Genomic DNA, 20286 nt, shown 5'->3' on the forward strand with positions numbered 1-20286 from the left:
TCTGCATACAAGCTTTTGAGTTATATGTTGGGATGGGACTACAAAACCTTCAAAAAAGAAACTAAAACCCTACTCTTCAAAAATACATAAAACCTATTTAACACGACCAATTCCTTCCCAATCTTCACCTACCACACCATCTACCCCTTTCAAATCTAAAATGTTTCTAATTACCCAACATGTATCACCTCAAGTTCCCGACAATTCTTATGTAATTCCTATGACAATTCTTATGTAAAGTTACAATTCTTATAACCTCCTGATAAAGCTTATGTAATCCGCCTTGAACCGCAAGGTAATGGTGGAATAGAAATCACTAATGAAATGTAATGTAATGTTTGGTGAGGGAAATGGGGGTATTTTGAATTTGGGTTTTGGATGTGTGCGTTTATTTTATTTTTCTATTTGCTCAAAGGGAAATTAAGGGTTCATTTATTAACGCGTAATCTAATATAATAAAATGCTAGGCCACGCATGTGCACTCCCGTCTGCGTGCGTCTGTTTTCCGTGAGATGAAGGGCACCTTAGGTAGGAGTGCGCATGCGCGCTTACGTCACCAGCCGCCGATGCCTCCACAAGCCGGGACCGCAGCCAGCCGCCGATCTCCGTTCCTCCAGCGGGGGGGGGGGGCAGGGGTGTCTCGGAGGAGAGGGATCGCGGCCGCTCAGCGTCCCCACCGAGGAGCCCAGCAACTTTCCGCCCCGGATCGGGACCAGAGTCCTTTGCCGTCCCCCCTTCCCTTCTCGCGGATCCGATTACCTTGGCGATTCAAGCAGCGTGTGCAGCAGTCTTCACACGATGCTTCGGGCCCTTCTACTGCCATGATTTGCTCTGCCGCATCTCTGATGATGTCATCAGTGACGTGCCAGAGTAAATCAGGCCAGTAGAAGGACCCAAAGCAGCATGTGAAGACTGCTGCACACGCTGGAATTGCCAGGTTCGTAGCCTGTACCGCGGGAAGGGAAAGGGGGGTAGAGGAAATGCTAATGCTGCTGTAGGGAACTGGTGTGGGGGAGGGAAATAGAGGGGGAGGGAATGCTGCTTTGGACTGACAGACAGAGGGAGGAAGGGAGATAGAAAGAAATGAAGAAAGACACAGGGTCAGGGAGATACACAGAAAGACATAGGGGGCCAGGGACAGAGACAGACAGAAAGAAAGACAGCGGGAGTCGTGTCAGGAGGTGTGTGGGATGCGGCAGAGGGAACTTTTCCAATGGGTGCAACTGGGCAGCTGTCGGGAACCTCTGATCAGGGGCAGAGCAAGGTAAGTGTATCATAGGGATAAGAAGGGGGGGGAGAAAAAGGAAGGGATGCCTACTGCTGGACAGGGGGAGAAGGAAAGAGGCGCTGATAGACAGGGGGGTGAAGAAAAAGGAACGGAGGCCTAATGTTGGACAGGGGGAGAAGGACAGGGGGGAGGTAAAACAAAGGGAGAAGGGCTGCTGCTGCATAAGGAGAGCAGTGAAGGGGTGGTGGTGGACACAGTGGAGGTAAAAGGAAGGGAGAATGGACAGGGGGAGCAGGCAAGGGGTGGTGATGGACAGCCAAGGAAAAAGAAAGACAGAAAGAAAGAAAGCAGCTAAGGAGAGAGAGAAAGCAATAAAGACAGACACACACACATATATTCTAGCACCCGTTAATGTAACGGGCTATAAGACTAGTAATCAAATAAAATGCCTTTAAAATTCTATTCCTTGAACGTTAATGGACTCAATCATTCCATCAAAAGGAAAAAGGTATTTAATTGTCTGAAACAGCAACAGGTAGACATATTTCATACAGGAGACCCATCTATCAGCAATCAAAGCGGCCAAATTGGAAGGGGGGTGGGTAAAACATTGTTTTTTGCACCAGCAATAGGGAAGAAGGCAGGTGTGACAATCCTGGTCAATAGAAAGATTTTTGCTACATTTGATAACTTTCGGGCTAATCCCATGGGCAGATGGCTCAATGTTAATATGACTTCAGGAAATGATACCCTGACGCTTCTTAATATTTATGCACCTAACTCAAATCAGGCAGATTCCTTTAAAAAACTCCAACAATTAATTCTGTCATTGGCTATGACTAATTTAGTCATGGCTAGAGACTTCAATGCTGTCATGGATCCATTAATGGATAAACAACCGAGTAAGCAATTAAAATCATTAGGTTTGGATAATCTTAAACATACATGTGGATTGAAGGATATAAGGTGGATTTTTCAGTTTAATGCTCGTGAATTTTCATTTTGTTCCCAGGTTCATAAATCATTTTCAAGAATTGATTATTTTTTTTCAGATCATTTAATTCAACAGGTTACAAAAGCTAACATAGATCCGATTATTTTGTCGGATCATGCTGGAATTTGGATAGAATATCAGTTTACTGAAGAAGATTCTAATAAACCTGTATGGAAGTTTAATAATCAATTGGCTTTAAAATGTGAACAAGATACTTTGAATGCCCAGTTAAAGATTTGTTTTGTCAGCAAGCTGTGTGTTATGGAAACTCGAATAAAGCGGGAAGAGTATTAGCTAACTATCTTAAAGCTAAAAAGAGAAGAGCAAAGATTGCGGCTATTAAAGATTAAAAAGGTAAAATTTATACCCACATTGGGGACGTGTTAAAACAATTTTTGGATTATTATAAAGCTTTATATTCTTCAGAGCTATATTCAAATAAAGAAAATGAAGGAAGGTAATTTTTACATTTAATTAATGGGCCAAAGATTCCAGAGCATATAAAAAGAAAAACTTGAAACGCCTATATCATTTACAGAACTCCAGGCAGCATTGAAGTCTCTCAGAGCTAGATCCACTCCAGATAGTGATGGATTCACAGTGGAGTTTTTCAAATCTTTTCAAACCATACTGTTACCTCATCTTTTTAAGTTATATCAATCACAACTGACGAAAGGTCAGATATCAGGTACTATGGCAGAAGCTTTAACAATAGTTTTGTCAAAGCCAAACAGAGATCTCATGTTGGTTTCAAACTACAGGCCTATTTCTTTAATTAATGTGGTTGGAAAAATTCTGGCTAAATTATTGGCTCTGAGGTTAGCTAAGGTTCTCCCTTATATGACTGGAATGCACCAAACGGGTTTTGTTGCTCAAAGACATTCTGAAAATAACACCAGATTGGCATTTCATATGCTAATTTAGCAAAAACAATGGATGATCTGGCCTTCTCTGTCTTTTTGGATGCAGAAAAGGCCTTTGATCGTGTAAGAGTAGAAAAATATGTATCAAGCAATGGATTGGTTTGGAATAGGGTCCGGATTTATTCAGATGATTCAAACTTTGTACAGTTCCCCTTCTGCCAGATTATATATTAATAATACATTCTCAGAGCATTTTTGTCTAAAGAGAAGAGTTAGACAAGGATGTCCCCATCTCCTTTGCTTTTTGATATTGTTTTGGAACCCTTGTTGTTGGCTATACAACAGGCAAATGAAATACAGGGAATTCCATGTGCAGGTCAAGATTATAAAGTTTCAGCTTATGCAGATGATATTTTGCTTCATTTGAAAAATCCTGAATCAACCATCCCTCATTTACTGGAATTTATTGATCATTTTGTAAAATTTTCTGGATATAAGATAAAATTGGAGTAAATCAGAGGTTCTTCCATTGAATGTATACTGTGCAAAAGGTTTATTTGATCCATTCCCATTCTTTTGGAAGGAAGAGGGAATAAAATATTTCGGTATAATGATTCAAAAAACACTGGAAGACGTAATGACAGTAAATGAAAAATCATTATTGAAAGTCAAAGAAATGTGTGAGCAATGGAATCTATTACATCTTTCTTGGTGGGAGAAGAGAAACCATTAAAATGATGATTTTGTCTGTGGTTTGTTACCAAATGAGTATGTTACCAGTATATTTTCAAAGTTCCTTTTATAAGAAATTAAATGGGATTCTTACAAAATTTCTTTGGCTAGGTAAAACTGCTAGAATAGCATTTGGGCTCTTTTTAATAATAATAATAATAACAGTTTATATACCGCAATACCGTGAAGTTCTATGCGGTTTGCAATAATTAAAAAGTTACAGATTTAGTAGTGCTAGTTGAGTTGAGATTTAGCCGTCAGTTATTGTGGGTAAAGATTGTTCAGTGTAACTGCTTAAGTACTTTAGGAACAAATATGTTTTTAGGTTTCTTCTAAATTCCCCATAAGTATTTGCAAGCATGAGTAATTGTTTCAGATCTTTACCCCCATAACGCCACCTGGTAAGAGAAGAGATATTTATGGTGTTTTTTAAATTTATATCCTTTAACCGGCAGTGAAACCAAATTCAAGTTTGAGCTTCTCTTAAGACGATTGGTTGAGAAAGAGAAAAGGTCGGTTATATATCTGGGGGCTAGGCTGGAAAGTACCTTATAGCAGAAACATTCAAATTTGAATTTTACCCGAGCCTCCATTGGCAGCCAGTGCAGGAGTCGGTAGGAAGGAGTTACATGGTCGAACTTCTTCAAACCCCAAATCATCCTGATCGCTGCATTTTGCACAAGTTCTTCTTGGAAATTGTTAGGTAGGCTATATTACAATAGTCAAGTTTACTCAGTATAAGGGATTGAACCAGAATTCTGAAAGATGCAGCATCAAAATATGCTCTAATGGACCGAAGTTTCCAAAGAGTAAAAAGACCCTTTCTAACCAATGAGTCCACCTGGTCCTTCATGGTTAGGCCCTGGTCCAGTATTACACCTAGTACCTTCATAGTAGATTGGATAGGATAACTGAGTTTGTTGATGCACAGCAAAGTTTTGTTGTCAAGTGGGTGTGGCACGGCTACGAAGAATTTTGTTTTTTCTGAGTTTAGTTTTACAAAGGTACGCTAGCATTTTTAACGCACGCACCAGATTAGCACGCGCTATAGTGTGCCCTAGCTGAAAATCTACTGCTTGCTCATAAGGAGGCGGTAGCGGCTAGCGCGTGAGCTATTCTGCGTGTTAAGGCTCTAGCGCGGCTTTGTAAAAGGAGCCCTTAGTATCTTTACAAAAATCACAATCGGCGGGAGTGGTAAATTTTCCAAATTTTTACAGGTATCATCAAGCCTTTATTTTGCGTCAGGGTATGTATTGGATCCTTCCTGAACTCATGGAGAATCTACCAGATTGGTTGATACTGGAAAGTCATCTCTTGGCCCCATTACGTCTTAAACCATATTTTGCGTATCAAGCTTCCTCGAATATACAATAAGACATTAAAATATATAAATACCTTAACTTCTACTTCAATACAGCAATCTACGTGTCAAACCCTATGGTTACACTCCAAGATACAAATTGACGAGTCTAAAATCCTCTGAAAACATTGGTTGCAGGCAGGTATATGTACTTTAGATGATGTGATTTCAACCAGGAAAATGGTAAATTTACTACAATTGCAACAATTATTTGAAATATCAAAGTCTCAATGTTATAAATGGTTGCAGCTGAAACAGGCCATTCAGAAAGGGTTCCCTGATTGGCGCAACTTAAAAAAAAAAAAAAAAATCAGTGTAGTTTCCAGACATATTTTCAAGGACATCAGGCCGCTAAGTGGTATAAATTAATATCTGAATATTTGGCAAAAAAACCCCTAAAACAAGTTTAAAAGACATTTGGAGCATTGAAACAAAGCAGCATATTTCTGCTACACAATCGCCACAGATTTTAACTTGGAGAATGAGAAGTACAGCACTAGCATCTATGACAGAGTTTTTCAACCTTTTTACACCCGTGGACCGGCAGAAATAAAAGAATTATTTTGTGGACCGGCAAACTACTAAGACCGAAATAAAAAAACACATTTCCGCCCCGTCTCCGCAAGCTCGGTCCCCACAAACCATCTGATCCCATCTGCACAAGCCTCAGTTTATATTGAACGTATTTTATTAAAGTATAAAAAGAAACAATATTCTGTACAATTGTCATTTTATAAATATAAATATTCAGAGCAAGGACCAACAAAACCCCTGTCTCCCCTCCCCTTTACATATATCCCCTCTACTATCAAGAAAACTGAACAAGCCAAATTATTACAGAATGCTACACAGAAATATCATGCTAACAGAATACTGCAGTCAACACATGACAGGAATACTGTTAGGCTTTGCAGTCCCCAGTTATGTCTCTAACAGGATATATATTTCAAATCTGATATATTGTAATGACAAAATAGAAATAAAATGATTTTTTTCTACCTTTTGTGGTCTCTGCTTTCATCTTCTTTTCACTCTTTTCCTTCCAGCGTCTGCTCGTTCCATCCACTGTCTGCCCTCTCCCCTTCCATATGTATCTGACTTCTTTCTATGCCCCTCTCCCCTTTTTTCATCATTCATTCCAGCTTCACTGCTTTTTTCATTTTTCTCTCTCCTACACCAGATCTAGCATCTTTATCCCTCTCTCATTTCTCTGCTGACCCCCTTTCCAGCATCAATCTCTCTCTACTTTCTCATTCCTCTCTCTCCCCTTTCTCTCATCTGATCTCTCCATTCCACCCTGACCCCCTTTACCCTCCTGTAAACTCCAGGCCAGCTGTTTCCTTACTTTTTTCCTATTCCCCCTATCCAACAGTAGCTCTCTTCCCATCCCTTTCCCTCTTCCCCTCCCAGCAGCATCTCTCCTTCTACCTCCCTCCAGGTGCAGTAGCAGCTCTCCCTTTATCCAGCAGCTTCCCAGCCTCCAACAGTGGCTTCCTCTCCTTCCAGCAGCTGTCAGTACTTGCCTGCAGCAGTGATTTCCTTAGGCAGCCTTGGGTCCGTTGCCGCCTCTGAGGAAAGGGGACGTTGCCGAAGTGAATCACTGCCCTGGTAAGTACAGAGCTGCTAGGAGAGGAGACAGCCACTGTTGAAGGCTCCCTGCACATTCACGACCCCCTCAAGCCGGCAAAAACTGCTTTGCACCGCAGGCCCTGCCGCCCCAAGACGAGCCGGAGGCCCCTACCCGCCGCATCCTGTACGTGGGCAAACTCTCAGCACAGACGCTGCTGATGGCCCCAATCCACACGCTGACCCCCCCCCTGCACACGCTGACCATCTCCTTTCTACCTACACTTTCCCCGCAGCCCTCTTCAGCGACTCGGCAGGGGCAGCGATCAAGACAAGCTGCCAACGTCGGGATCTTTCCTCTGAGTCCCGCCTATTTTGTTTCAACTTCCTGTTTCCGCATAGGCGAGACTCACAGAGGGAATGCCCGACGTCGGCAGCCTGTCTTGATCTCCCGAGGCTGGGAGGAACAGAAGATTTCTGCGAACACCACCGGGGCAGAAAATTTAATGGCATCGATCTCGCCGACCCTGCGCGGACCGGCAGGAATTTTCTGCGGACCGGCGGATGAAGAACCGTGATCTATATAAAATTTTTTGGACCCCAGTTCGTTTATAAAAGTTGGATAGTTCAAAGTCTAATAGATGCTTGCACTGTCATCTTGATGTAGGGACACTAGATCACTTGTTGTTTTATTGTCCCTTGATACTCAATTTTTGGAAAGCAATATGGGAAAAATTAGTATGGTATTCGAGGTCTCAATACCATTGTCTTATGATGTAGTCCTATTTGGGACATAGTTGAAAGCTAGGAATCCAATAGACATATATAAAAGCAGACTTCTTCTGATTATGACAGGGGTGGCCAAGCAGTTGATAACCAGAAACTGGAAGAACTGGGATAGATTAAATTATTCTTTTTGTTGGGAAACACTCTGTTTGTATTACAGATATGAAAGAATGTATGCAGAACAAATACACTTCCCACTCCCCATTCGCGGTTTCTGCACTCGCAATTTCACATAATCGCAATTTTTTTCTGGGGAGGGGGAAAATTAAAAAAAAACATTTTTTTACCTCCCTGCCGCCTTCCCAGCCTTACCTGGTCTAGCGAGCTTTCGGGGCAGGAGCGATCTTCCTACAGGAGTTCCCGTCGTAGTCTCGAGAGACTACGGGAACTCACAGCAGCCATTTCCTCATGGCGATCTGCACGGGGCAGGAGCGTTGCAAGATCGCTCCTGCCCCGAAAGCCCTCTAGACCACCAGGTAAGGCCGGGAAGGCAGCAGGGAGGTGGGGGTGGGTCAGAGCCGGATAATCGCGGTTTTTTGCCATTCGCGGTCCGGCTCTGCCCGTATCCCCCATGAATAACGAGGGAGAATATTAAAATAATATGGAGTCCATTAGAGACATTTGTTAAACAAAAGACCGATTAATTGATGAATCTTTAATTCTTTAATGGTCTTTATGCACATCCAGAGAGGGTGGGAGGGAGGTGGGGGGAGAAAAATATTTTGTTTAGTATTTGTTCGAAGATAAGTGCTGTTATATGTTTTTTCCGATTGTATACTTTGTTTGTGGTTTGTATGAGTTTTGAAAATGAATAAAGATTAAAAAAAAAAAAATTCATCTGTTTTATACAGTAGAATCTCAACTATTTGGCACCCATGGGGATTGGTGGATACTGGATATCTGTTTTCTGGCTAATTGAGAATGTGTTAGGAACCTTGTCTAATAGTCTCCTGCCCCGAAGCACCAGCAGTTCTGAGCCTCAAATCCTCCTCCTTCAAGCCCCTTAGTGGCAGAAACAGGCACTAAGCCTGAGCTGTAAACCCCCTTGCTCCCTCCCTCCCTCTCTTCTGTACCCGACCACAGCTGGCCAGCCGGACGCTGCACAAAAAAACAGGCTGCTCACAGCCAGCCTCGGTAGAATCTTTCTTTCGAGGCGTCACTTCTGATGCATCGATAATCTTCTTTCTGTTAGTTCCTAGAGCAGGGGTGTCCAATGTCGGTCCTTGAGGGCCGCAATCCAGTCGGGTTTTCAGGATTTCTCCTATGAATATGCATTGAAAGCAGTGCATGCAAATAGATCTCATGCATATTCATTGGGGAAATCCTGAAAACCCGACTGGATTGCGGCCCTCGAGGACCGACATTGGACACCCCTGTCCTAGAGGATTCAGTATGCTAGGTGTTCAATCCCTTCCCGCAATCCGGGAGTTGCAGAAATCCAAACACTTATCTGACCACATGCTCCTCCTACCTTAGAGAGTTAGAGCTCCCTGTAGTTCAGTCCCAAAGCCAAGCAACATAAAATATTTTGATACCCACCAGACAGGACTCAACAAGGACCTTGTTTTCTCTCCCACTACAAAGAAATTCAACTGCTTTGTCACCTGTCTCCAACTACCACTGAAATGCTTTCATGTTTCTCTTATATATATTGATTTTGCCAACATCTGCTTATTTCTCATCTGAAGGGATTACCTTTCAAAGCTAATCATAAACTACACTAACCCCCACTTTACTAAGGTGCGCTATGCGTTTTAGCGTGTATTTAGCGCGTGCTAAATATACACACTCGTGCTAACCGCTAACGTGTCCATATACTAACATGCATGCATTAGCGTTTTAGTGAGTGGTTAAAGCACGCTAATATTTAGCTTGCGCTAAAACGCTTAGCATACCTTTGCAAAAAGAGCCCTAAATTAGTCCAATAAAAATGGTATTATATTTCTCCTTTATGTTTTTATTTCTACATATTACTTTAAAGAGTGGACTAACACAGCCACCACATTTCTTTACAAAATATTAAACATTAGATTTTCCCCCACAAATTATTTTCCCAAAATTATTGATAAAAAGTTCAAAAAAATTCAACAACATGATGCAAGAAACACATTTATCTTTATAATACAGTAGCATATTTTGGAATTTGTTTGTAGTTTAATTGTAGATTATTCCTAAAAAAAAGGCAAGCAGTCATTCAAATATGCTCTGCTATATAGTGACTATACATTATTGTAGAGCTGTACTGAACAACATATTTTTTACTATTCAGCCAAATATGAAAACTGAATACAAATATGAAAACTGAATACAAATAATGGGAATTGAGCTTAACAAATAATAAAAAGCAGAGACCCAGTGTATATTTCAGTAGGATTTAGCACAGCTGAGCTCTAGATTGTACATTTTCAAATTTGAATCATTATATGGCTAAATGCAAATAATGTATTAGGGGCACTATTTGGGGCCAAATTGAATCAAATCTGAATATTCGGTATAGCCCTAATTTTATGTATTAATTCCAGAGGGGGGGAGGGGAGAGTTTAGAAATGGAATTTAGCATACATACAAAATAAACAAAAAAGTGTCTGAAAATCTTCAGAATTTCTAGATTGGTTATTCATCACAACAAGAAACTTTTTGCGCTTACCTGTAGTAAGTGTTCTATTAATGTTTGCAGGAAATGCACAGGAGGGACACAATATGGTAACAAACTACTCAGTTCGTCGATTGCTTCAATAAAGAAGTATCCTTCCAATAGTCCTTCAATTCTACTGAAACTAACCCTGGGCATTTCAAAATTTTCAGTCTGAAAAATAAAATATTTGATAAAAGTAATCAAGACAGAAGTTAAGTCGGCAAGGAACTAATAACTATTTTCTAGAAGAAATAAAAGAAATATTCATCTTCAGACTCTTTCTATTTATAGCCACATGAATTCCGAACAAAGTTAGTGACGGAAAGTCAAGAGTTCTAACCTAAGTAATGCAGATACAAAACTGATATTTTAATTCAAGTTTTAATGCTTGATTACCAGTGCAACTTATAACTACTCACTTGGAGAACCACCATTTCAAAGAGAGAACAAATTTAGTGCTAGTTATAAAATGGAAATTACAAAATTGCCAGCTAAATCCCCCTAACAATATGTATACCTAGGGTTACCATATGGCTCCAGAAAAAGGAGGACAGATTGAGACATTCAGATTTTACAGTACTTCCATTGTGGAAGTAAAACCCAGATGTCTCAATCTATCCTCCTTTTTCTGGAGCCATGGTAACTCTATGCATACCACGAGGAAATATTAGCCACAAAAGACCAGCATCACAGCTTAGACACATTGCTGCAATGCAGGAGACTAATGCGGTCTCCTGCCCAATACTACCCGATTCTCTCCTAAATCTCATTTCATGAATGATACCGAGGGATAAGACTGGACTGCTTAACCACACTGACAGGAGCAGAGACAGGCAAGCAGGATCCCCCGTTGGCCATCACCTGCTCTATTCTGTGTTTCCAGAGGTCTCCAGGCAAACACAATATAGAAGAAGGCAGTTCCTACAACTCAATACACGAGTCTTGGCAATAGGAGCTTTATTCATCCTTAAATTTCCTTGCAAATGTTTGGTTACATACGAGAATAATATGCACATTCTTTTTTTTTAAATCTTTATTAATTTTAAAACTTTGTCAGTGCCATACAATTAATTTAGACATAAACACTAAGAAGAAGGCACTTTAAATACACAATTTAATACATAAAACAATCATTTCCCCCCTCCCCAAACTAATAGATGAAGACATTATGGAATTAAAATATTATAATTAAGTAATTTTAGTAATCAGAATACCTTTCCCTCCCCCCACCCACCCACCCTGGATATGCAAGGAACTCTAATACAAGAGGAGATGCATGACAGTTAGTGCGATTCAACAAATGCAATCAATGGGCTCCATACCCTATTAAATGTATTACTAAACCCCAAACACTCCGCATTCATTCTCTCATACTTGTAAGTGCAGTGTTCTCCTCAGAAATTTTTTCCAGCCGGGTGGCATGAAAAAGTAGCTGGGTGGGGCGGGATGGGGAAATTTGGTGGTGCGGAAAATTAACCCTCTCTTTTACTAAGGTGCGCTAGCATTTTTAGCGCATGCAAACCCCCGCACTACGCGGGAAAACAAACACCAGCTCAATGCTGGCATTAGCGTCTAGTGTGCGTGGCAATTCTGTGCGCGCTAAGCGCACACTAAAACCGCTATCACAGTTGAGTAAAAAGAGCCCTAAATGTGTAATATTTTTATTAGTTAATTATTATTATTTTCCAATGCTCAATATGACTTCCTTTAAGGTTTGACACTTGTGCCAGAATATTTTTACTAAATTTAAGAAGTATCCAAATCTAGAAGGGAATAATTAGATATTTACCCTCTTTCAAATAGTATAGAGGTTTTAAAAAAGGGAAATACGTTAATGAAGTCATTAGGTCCAATCTAACCATTTCTTTCTGCATGAATTTAAACAACTAAAAAAAAAAGGTAAATATAGCTCATCCAGTCATACAAGAAATGGCTCTATAGCAGGGGTGCCCACACTTTTTGGGCTTGCAAGCTACTTTTAAAATGATCTACCAAAGCAAGTCAAAATGATCTACCAACAATAAAATAAAAAAAAAACACAAAACACACTATACGCAGAGAAAATGTTAATTATCATTTATATTCTTCAGGTTTTCAAAGAGGTCATTGCAGATGACTTTATGCAATGTTACCTCAGGAACAACTATACAAAAATAGACAAATATACCCCTCCCTTTTTACTAAACCGTGATAGCGGTTTTTAGCGGAGGGAGATGCGCTGAATGCCCTGCGCTGCTCTCGATGCTCATAGGCTCCCTGAGCTAAAAAACGCTATTGCGGTTTAGTAAAAGGGGACCATAGTACAAAATATAGACAGCAGATATAAATTCTCAAAACGGACACATTTTGATCACTAAATTGAAAATAAAATCATTTTTCCCATCTTTGTCTGGTGAATATCATGAGTCTCTGGTTGCACTGTGCATCCAATATTTCTTTCCTTCTTTCAGCCTGCTGTATGCTTTCAGACCTCATTCCCTCCGCCAACTTTTTCTTCCTCTCTCCCTGTCCCCCTCCCCTTTCTTTCTGTCTCCTTGCCCCCTTTTCTTTCTGTCTGTCTTTCTCTCTCCCTGCCCCCCTTTCTTTCTTTCTGTCTCCCTGCCTGCTCCCAAGCCACTGTCGCCGCCATCGGGGAACAGGCCCCAAGCTCTTCCTGCTTCCCCATACAGAAGCCTTGAGCCAACCAGATTTCCTCTCCCCAAAGTCATTTCTGAAGTCAGAGAGGAAGTTCTGGGCCAGCCAGGCAGAGATTAGCTGGCCCGGAACTTCCTCTCTGACATCAAAATTGATGTTGAGGGGCGGAAGTTGGTCGACTCAGCGCTTCTGAGTCAGGAAGCAAGTAGAACGCGAAGGCAACATGATCGACTCGCGTTGCCTTCGTGATATACCGGTTGATCGTGATCGACCTTTTGGGCACCCCTGCTCTATATCACCTCTAATAATATTTTGATCACTAAGTTCCTTCCTGAGGTCTCACTGAGGATATGAAATAGGTGCTATCCCCACTTCCAGACCTCTTCCACATAATTTATGGAGAGGTGTTACTGAGCCATGAAGGAGACCTGAGTGATTGATCTTTATTTGCTACTTTTTTATTTTGCTATAGTGCAAAGTGAGAACTAGGTTAAAACAGTTTAGGTAAAGATGCAGGTAATAATTAGCAATGTATTAAAATATTTTATTTTTATTTGCTTATAATGTCATTTGAAAGCTGCTTGATGATAATACAACTTTAATTTAATTCTTTAGTGTGTGTGTGTGGGGGGGGGGTGTGTAGGGGACAACACCTACATCAACAGTAAAGTTAGAATATGGTCATTAAATCCAGTGGCGTACCTAGTATATATGACAGCCAGTGCTGATCATTTTTTAACAACCCCCTCTATATAAAAAAAAATATTTTTAGTAATAATCCATGAGCCACACAACAAGGGTGCACCTAGTTTCAGGCAGCATCTTAAACACTGCAGTGAGCACTAGAACACCAACACACTTATTGTAAAACTAAACAAGCCAGATCCTGAACAGCCAATTGATCCTGTATAGTCGATGCTAACAGAAAGCCATGTCCTTTTCAAACACAGACAGATACACCCTCGCCCAACATGGAATAACCACAAACTAAAAATAGAACTATGTAGACAAAAGTTAAACTGAACCAAGAAACCAGATTCTGAATACAATGCAACACCACAGAAACAGTGACACGACCTCTAATACTGTGCAAAATATAAAGACAGTAGATGTAAATGGAAAAATCTGCTACAACAAATCACCACTTTACATAACAAATCACCACTTTACAAATTAACAAATAGAAATAAAACAAATAATGAGAAATAAGAAAATACCATTTTATTGGACTAATTCATTTTTCAATTATCTTTCAGAGGCCAAATCTTTCTTCAAGACAGTACAGCAGAGGTGCCCACACTTTTTTGGCTTGCGAGCTACTTTTTAAAATGACCAAGTCAAATAATCTACCAACAATAAAATTTAAAAAAAACCATAAAGCACACCGTACACAGAGAAAATGTTAATTATCATTTATATTCCACAGGTTTTCAAAGAGGTCAAGGCAGATGACTTTATGCAATGTCACCTCAGGAACAACTATACAAAAATAGAGAAATATACCCTTCTCCTCTTTTACTAAATTACGATAATGGTTTTTAGCGCAGGGAGCTGCGCTGAATGCCCGTGCTGCTCTCGATGCTCATAGGCTCCCTGCGCTAAAAACCATTATCGCACTTTAGTAAAAGGGAGCCATAGTGCAAAATATAGACAGCAGATATAAATTCTCAAAAAAAACCGGACACATTTTGATCACTAAATTGAAAATAAAATCATTTTTCTTATCTTTTTATCAGGTGATTTCATGAGTCTCTGGTTGCACTTCCTTCTTTTGACTGTAAATCCAATATTTCTTTCTTTCTGCCCCTCCCCTTTTCTTTCTTGCCTGCCCTTCTTTCTTTCTCTCTCCCCCCGCCCCCCTCTTTATTTCTGCCTTTCTTTCTCTCTCTTCCCCTGCATGCCTGTCTTTCTTTCTCTCTCTCTCTCCCTGCCTTTCTTTCTTCCTCCCTGTGCCCCCACAAGCCATCACACCGATTTCTCCACTTCCCCAGCCAGCCAGGCAGCGATTGGCTGGCCTAGAACTTCCTCTCCGACATAAGAATTGACGACGGAGATGAAGTCTTGCGAGTCCGGCGCTTGTACGTGCCTGGCCTGGCTTGGGGAGGCAGGAAGTAAAAGATTGCAAAGGCAATGTGATCGACTCACACTGCCTTTGCGATCTACTGGTCGATCACGATCGACCATTTGGGCACCCCTGCTGTTATGGTATCCTGTCCTGACCTGAGGAAAGGGGTTTAGTCCCCCCAAAAATTGCCTTATTTCCATTTCCTATTTATAAACTTTAATCAATACAGTTACAATACTACTTGATTATATGTAAAGCAATAAAAAAGTTTTCTACCTTTTGTTTCTGATTTAATCACCTTCTCTTTGCTCTCTTCTTTCTATTCAGCATCTGTCCTCACTCCCTTCCATGCAACATCTGTCCTCTCTCTTTGCCCCTTCTACCCAGCCTCTGCCCTCTCTCTCTCTCTACCTCTTCCATCTCCACCCTCTCTCTGCCCCTTGTACTCATTGTCCACTCTCTCTGCCCTTTCCATCCAGTGACCGCCCTCTCTGTTTCATATGGCATCTTCCCTCTATGTCCCTTCAATAAACAGTATATCCTGTGCCCTTTCTCTTCTTTGTACATGATTCATTTCAGCTTCACCCCCTCCCCTATGCTCTGGCATCTCTCTCTTCTCCTTTCCTTCCTTTCTTCCCACTCCACCCCATGGTCTGGCATCTCTATCTCCTTCCCTTCCCCTATATGCACCAACATCTATCCCCCCCCCTCCATGGTCTGGTAGCTCATTTCCTTTCCCTCCCTCCCATGGTCTTGGCATCTCTTTCCTCTCCTCTTACTTCCCTGGTCTGCCTTCTCCCCTCTCTCTCCCCAATTGGGTGCTGCTGCAGCACTTCTCTTCCCCTCCCCAATTGTGTGTAGCATCAGCATTTCTCTTCCCCCACGCCCCAACTGGGTGCAGCAGATTTTCTTTTCCATCTCCACCCAAACAAATTGGGCGCAGCAGCAACATTTCTCTCCCTTCCCCCTCCCCCCCAAAATGGGTGCAGCAGCAGAACATTTCTCTTCCCCCTCCCCTCCCCATTGGGTGCAGCAGCATCTCTTCCCATTCCCTCCCAGCTCACACACCTGTCGGCAGAGTCGCTAGGCAAGTTGTAAGCTTCCCTCCATCGCTGACCTATCTTCCATAGGTCAGCGATGGAGGGAAGCTTACAAGTTGCTGCTCTTCCTTGCTTCGGGCTTTCCTCGTTGCTGGATCCTGCCTTCGCAGAAACTGAAAGTAGGCAGGACCCGGCAGTGAGGAAGGCCCAAAGCAATTAAGAGCAAGTAAGAGAATTTTAACTTCATTCCGCCGCTGACCTATCTCCCGCATGCTCCGGGGCTCTAATGGTACTACTGTCCATGCTAGCTTCCCTTCCCTTCCCCCCCCCAGGACGTAACTTCCGGTTTTGGGGAGAAGAGAAGGGAAGCCGGCTCGCACGGTGGTACCATTAGAGCCCCAAAGCACGGGTTCAAATCGCTTGCTGCCGGTTTTTTTTTTTAAAAAGTTAGGCAGGAACTTTTGGCGGCTCTTCAATGTTGAGCAGCGGCAGCTCTTCAATGTTGATCAGCGGCGGCAGCAGGATTCGCGGCAGATGACAGCCGGGCGCTCACATAAATTAGCTGGGTGCAGCACCCGGTTAAAAGGCACTAGGGAGAACACTGAAGTGGTACAAACATTTTCCCACTAAAATGTGTAATTAAGTCTGTCGTAATTCTTCCAGTTTCGTGTAATCATTTGGATAGCTATTACCGTCATAATCAAGAAAAGATGGCTTTTATATTTATCCAAAGAAGGCTTAAGATATAATATCGTAGCACAAATTATGGCTTCATAAGTTAAAAGAATTGTTGATTCAAGAATAAGATTAATTTGTCCCCAAAATGACTTCCAGAAATTAAGTATCAATGGACAAAAATATAACAGATGATCCAAAGTCCCTATATCACTATGACAATGCCAGCATCTATTAGACTTAGAACTGTCTAGTTTTTGTAAACGAACTGGGGTCCAAAAAATCCTATGTAATAAAAATAACCAAGTTTGTCTCATAGAGGCTGATATTGTACATTTCAACCTCCAAGTCCAAATTCGTGGCCAACGAGATACAGAAATATACTGTTTTATCTCGATGCTCCAAATATCTCTAAGACTATTTTTTGGCTTCTTATACAAAAATTCAGAAATTAATTTGTACCACTGGGCGGCCTGATGTCCTACTAAATTTGTCTGGTAGCAAAGGATCTGCAAGCTATAATAAATTTTAAAGTTTTTCCATTCAGGAAACTCACTCTGAATAGCCTGCTTCAACTGCAACTGTTATTATTATTATTATTATTGGTAATAAGTACATTTTTGTGGATCCATCTCAGTTGGAAAGTTTTCTACAAGATAAACCTAAAGTAGATAAACTACCTGAGATTATTGCAGAGGTTGATAAGAAGTGATAAAGAAAGGAATATAGATATGTTGCCTGCTTATCAGAAGTTATAATTTAAATTACCTTTTATGGATGTGATCTTTCGGGTGATGTTACAGTCCCAATTGACTTGGAATTGAAAGGTTTATTTTCTTCAATGTAATAATTTTTGTTCTACATTAGTGTGCATTCCTATTTTTATTTGTTGTAACAAATGAATAAATTAATATTAAAAAAGACAGGATAAAACTAAGCATCAGCTTTCATATAACAAACTGACCTTCATCTGGATGTGATGCCTGAGAATGGTCATTACAAAGTTGAGTAGGTTTTAAAAAAAGAAAGCATGCATTATTTAGGTCGTTTGGTACACTACCTACCAAGGGGGAAAAAAAAAATCAAAGTGGTTTACACAAATGATCCCTCTTTAAATATAAACAGTACACTTCTCCCTCCTTATCTGCTGTTTCTGTATCTGCGGATTCGCTTATTCGTGATTTTTCGGAAGCTGACTCCGCCTCCCCCAAATTACGTCATCATCATTAAAGTTCTTATTCCTTTTACTGTACCGATAAAAAAGTATATCGCTTACCATTCACTCTGAAAATCGCTTGCTACCATGCTTTCTCCCACAAATTTGCGGTGTCCATGCTTCCACTGAGAGAAAGGCTTCTTCCCAGCATGCCTGCCCAGAAATCGCTGCTTGCTTGCCTGCCTGCCCAGAAATCGCTATAGAAAAGTTATTCATGGTTCCAATAATAAAAATGAAAGGCTTTTTCTAAAAAACGTGAACATAAAAAAAGTTATTTACGGTTTTTCCGTATTCGCGGCTATAGTTCACCCATATCCCCCGTGAATACAGCGGGAGAAGTGTACACATGCACAACATGTACAGCACACCTTAAAATGATATACATAAAAATTTTCCAATAATCACACCTGCACTGCTTGAAAGCCATAACGATCCTAAAAAACAAAAACCTCTTAAAAAATTAAGCTGTACTCCTTTTCTTTTAAAAATCGTTCCAATTATATTTCAGTCTGTAAATTCTGCAAAGAGAATTCTACAATGTTGGAGCCAAGAGGAAAAATGCCAATTAGAGTAGATTCAAATCTTGCAGGGGAAGGAAGATTACGGTATCAATTTCAAAATCTATTAGCAATGCCCTTTTGGACAACATGAGATAAGCAACTAAGGCAAATAATGATGCAGTTCTGAGAAGAACACTGGACCAAAGCAAGTACCTTATTGTATGAAAATAAAAATAGCTATACTGGGTCAAACCAACAGTCCATCTAGCCCAGTGGTCTCAAACTCGCGGCCCGGGGGCCACGTGCGGCCCGCCAGGTACTATTTTGAGGCCCTCGGTATGTTCATCATAATCACAAAAGTAAAATAAAACAGTTTCTTGATCATATGTCTCTTTAGCTATAAATGACAATATTATTAAGACTTAGCCTAAAGGAAAGATTTATAAATTATAAAGAGTTTTACCTCATGCAAAATTGTCATTTCTTTAATAAGACATTAACTATTTTTTCTGCGGCCCTCCAAATACCTACAAATACAAAATGTGGCCCTGCAAAAGGTTTGAGTTTGAGACCACTGATCTAGCCCAATATCCTGTTTCCAACAGTGGCCAATCCAGATCACAAGCACCTGACAGAAATCCAAATAGTAGCAATGACAAACAATGTAGCCAGTGTGCTTCTTTCAATAATGGGGTCTTATGTTATTTATGGTCTTATATCCAGCCAAATCCTCCGAGATGGGGAGTTTGAGGTAGGTTACAATATCAGTTAATACATTATAACAGTGATTATCACAAAACAGAAACATTTTTCATGGTGGTTCAAGATGGGTTATAACTTCAGTCAATGTATCACAAAACATAACAGCAGCTTTAGCATCTGTGACCACGAGTAATTTTTCACAAATTCTAGGAGCACTTATTGATTTTACATGGTTGCATACAAAAACAAATCTGGAAAATTATTGGGTTTTAGAACTTGTTGCTGACACAAGAAAAAACTTGAATGTACTCCGTCAATCCTTAGAGGAAGCACTGGTTTAGACTGTTGCATTACAAATTCATTAAATCTTCATTTTTTGGTTCTGAAGACAAGTCAGTTTTTTACAAGGATGGTCACATACAGTACCAAATTTTTGGGCTCCATAAAAATGTCTACTACCTATTGTCAGCATTAGCCTATCTAAGACTTCAGGCCTTAGATAGACTAATGTAGCAAACCTCTGGGAGATATTAAAAAACTCTTATCCCTGGCCCAGTGCAGGTATAACTGAATGTCTCCTGCCTTTTGGAGCATAAGTACTGGTTTTACGACCTGTAAACTAAGGACAACAAAAGAACTTTGGGCTTAGTGCTTGGGACAGACAATAAGTACCAGGTTGCCCGTCTCCAAGTGTTGGCTTTTTCAAAGGAATTCACACCTCCTTGCTATACAGGAGTTATCAAGGGAGACATCAGATCAAACAAATTATGACACACAGATGAGGAAAAATGCTGGAAAAAGGGAATTCAGGTCTATAAAGAGACTAGTTCCCCCCCCCACCTGCTCTCTCTCCTCTGGCCTCCCACATCCACCCATTAAAGCACAATCTAACCCTGACCCACATTCATTTAGGTAGGACACTCATTCAGACATACATTACACACAGAAAATAGCTCTGTAACATATCTCTGTACCCACATATACAAAGAAACAGCTCTGCAACCAAATTTCCTTTCTAAACACTGTACAATATAAGCCTATTTCGCTATATAAATTACATTTTCCCAAAACACACCTGTTGTCTTATTATCCTATAATCTTCCCACTGCCTCTGAAGAATGAACTTGGGATCAAAAGATTACATAAAAGATGAAAGTTTCAAAAAATTCAAAAAATAACTCATTCCAGCAACAGACATATCTTCTCAGCTCCATGAAAAAGTGAAAACTGTGGGTCCTGAGTGACTTGACAGGCATGTGGGGGGGGGGGGGGGGAGATTGCCAAAAGTTT

General features: G+C 40.7%; 1 protein-coding gene across 3 annotated transcripts in view; it reads right to left on the reverse strand.

Annotated features, from left to right (window-relative positions):
* The window catches only part of SLF1 (SMC5-SMC6 complex localization factor 1), a 205245-nt gene that overhangs the window by 120232 nt on the left and 64727 nt on the right, over positions 1–20286 (reverse strand). For all 3 annotated transcript variants that reach the window (XM_033918723.1, XM_033918643.1, XM_033918557.1), the window contains one exon: positions 10177–10335. In XM_033918723.1, the coding sequence (XP_033774614.1) occupies positions 10177–10335 (159 nt within the window). The remainder of the gene's footprint in view (positions 1–10176; positions 10336–20286) is intronic.

Source organism: Geotrypetes seraphini, chromosome 1, assembly GCF_902459505.1.
Source record: "Geotrypetes seraphini chromosome 1, aGeoSer1.1, whole genome shotgun sequence".
Lineage (NCBI taxonomy): Eukaryota > Metazoa > Chordata > Amphibia > Gymnophiona > Dermophiidae > Geotrypetes > Geotrypetes seraphini.